We start from the raw sequence: 968 nt of genomic DNA, 5'->3' as shown, positions 1-968 counted from the left end.
AAAGGCTAAAGCAGCAAGCACCAATCAGAAGGGAGGTCGCACACTAGGCGGACCACTTGGTGACTGCACTGGATGACGCAGACAGGGACGTGTTTCGGCACTCTGAGATCGTGCATCGCTGCCTACAATGAAGGGCTTGTCTCCGGTAATATGGACCTATACACGGCTGCGTCTTAGAATGTGTGCAGCGCGGTCAGAAAGGCAAAGCAGAGTTACAGGGAAAAACTAGAGTCACGTCTACAACAGTGCAACTCTAGGAGCCTGTGGAAGGGACTGCAGACAATAACGGACTACAAACAACCAGCTTCTTCAATGAAGAATGCCGACGCTTCACTGGCTGTTGAGCTGTACACGTTTTATGCTCGCTTTGACGCTGTAGCAATTAAAACAACAAAAGTCTGCACGTGCACGGAGTGCACCAGTGAAAACGATGCCTTCATCATCACAGAGCATGCTGTGAGGAAAGCTTTCAGGAGAGTGAACACCATGAGGGCAGCAGGACTAGATGCAATCCCTGGTCGAGTTCTGAGAGCCTGCGCTGACCAGCTAGCACTGGTGTTCACGGAGATCTTCAACCTCTCCCTGGCCCAAGCAGTGATTCCCACATGCTTCAAAGAGTCCATCATTTTCCCTGTCCCAAATAAACAACAGCCCGCTTGCCACAATGATTACCGCCAACTAGCACTGACTTCAATTGTGATGAAGTGTTTTGAAAGACTGATGAGAGATCACATCCCTTCTTCACTACCTGCCACCATCGACCCACTTCAGTTTGCATACCGGACTAATCGTTCCACAGACGATGTCATAAGATAAGATAAGATAAGATAAGATAACCTTTATTAGTCCCACACCGTGGGAAATTGTTTTGTCACAGCAGGAAGTGGACATTGCAAAAGTTATGAAGCAAAAATTAGAATACAATAAGAATAAATACAGTACACAACTGTACAGAATAGAATAAAATA

General features: G+C 46.7%; 1 protein-coding gene across 1 annotated transcript in view; it reads left to right on the top strand.

Moving 5' to 3' along the window:
* Positions 1-312: 312 nt before the first annotated feature.
* Positions 313-968, top strand: part of LOC102196752 (alpha-1,3-galactosyltransferase 2-like) — a 28,843-nt gene continuing 28,187 nt past the window's right edge. Inside the window, exon 1 of the mRNA XM_005744409.1 lies at positions 313-770. Within this exon, the coding sequence (XP_005744466.1) occupies positions 313-770 (458 nt within the window). The remainder of the gene's footprint in view (positions 771-968) is intronic.

The sequence above is a fragment of the Pundamilia nyererei genome, unplaced genomic scaffold, assembly GCF_000239375.1.
Source record: "Pundamilia nyererei isolate P.nyererei 1_Seehausen unplaced genomic scaffold, PunNye1.0 scaffold00143, whole genome shotgun sequence".
Classification (NCBI taxonomy): Eukaryota; Metazoa; Chordata; class Actinopteri; order Cichliformes; family Cichlidae; genus Pundamilia; species Pundamilia nyererei.
This window is presented reverse-complemented; position numbering and strand designations above follow the sequence as displayed.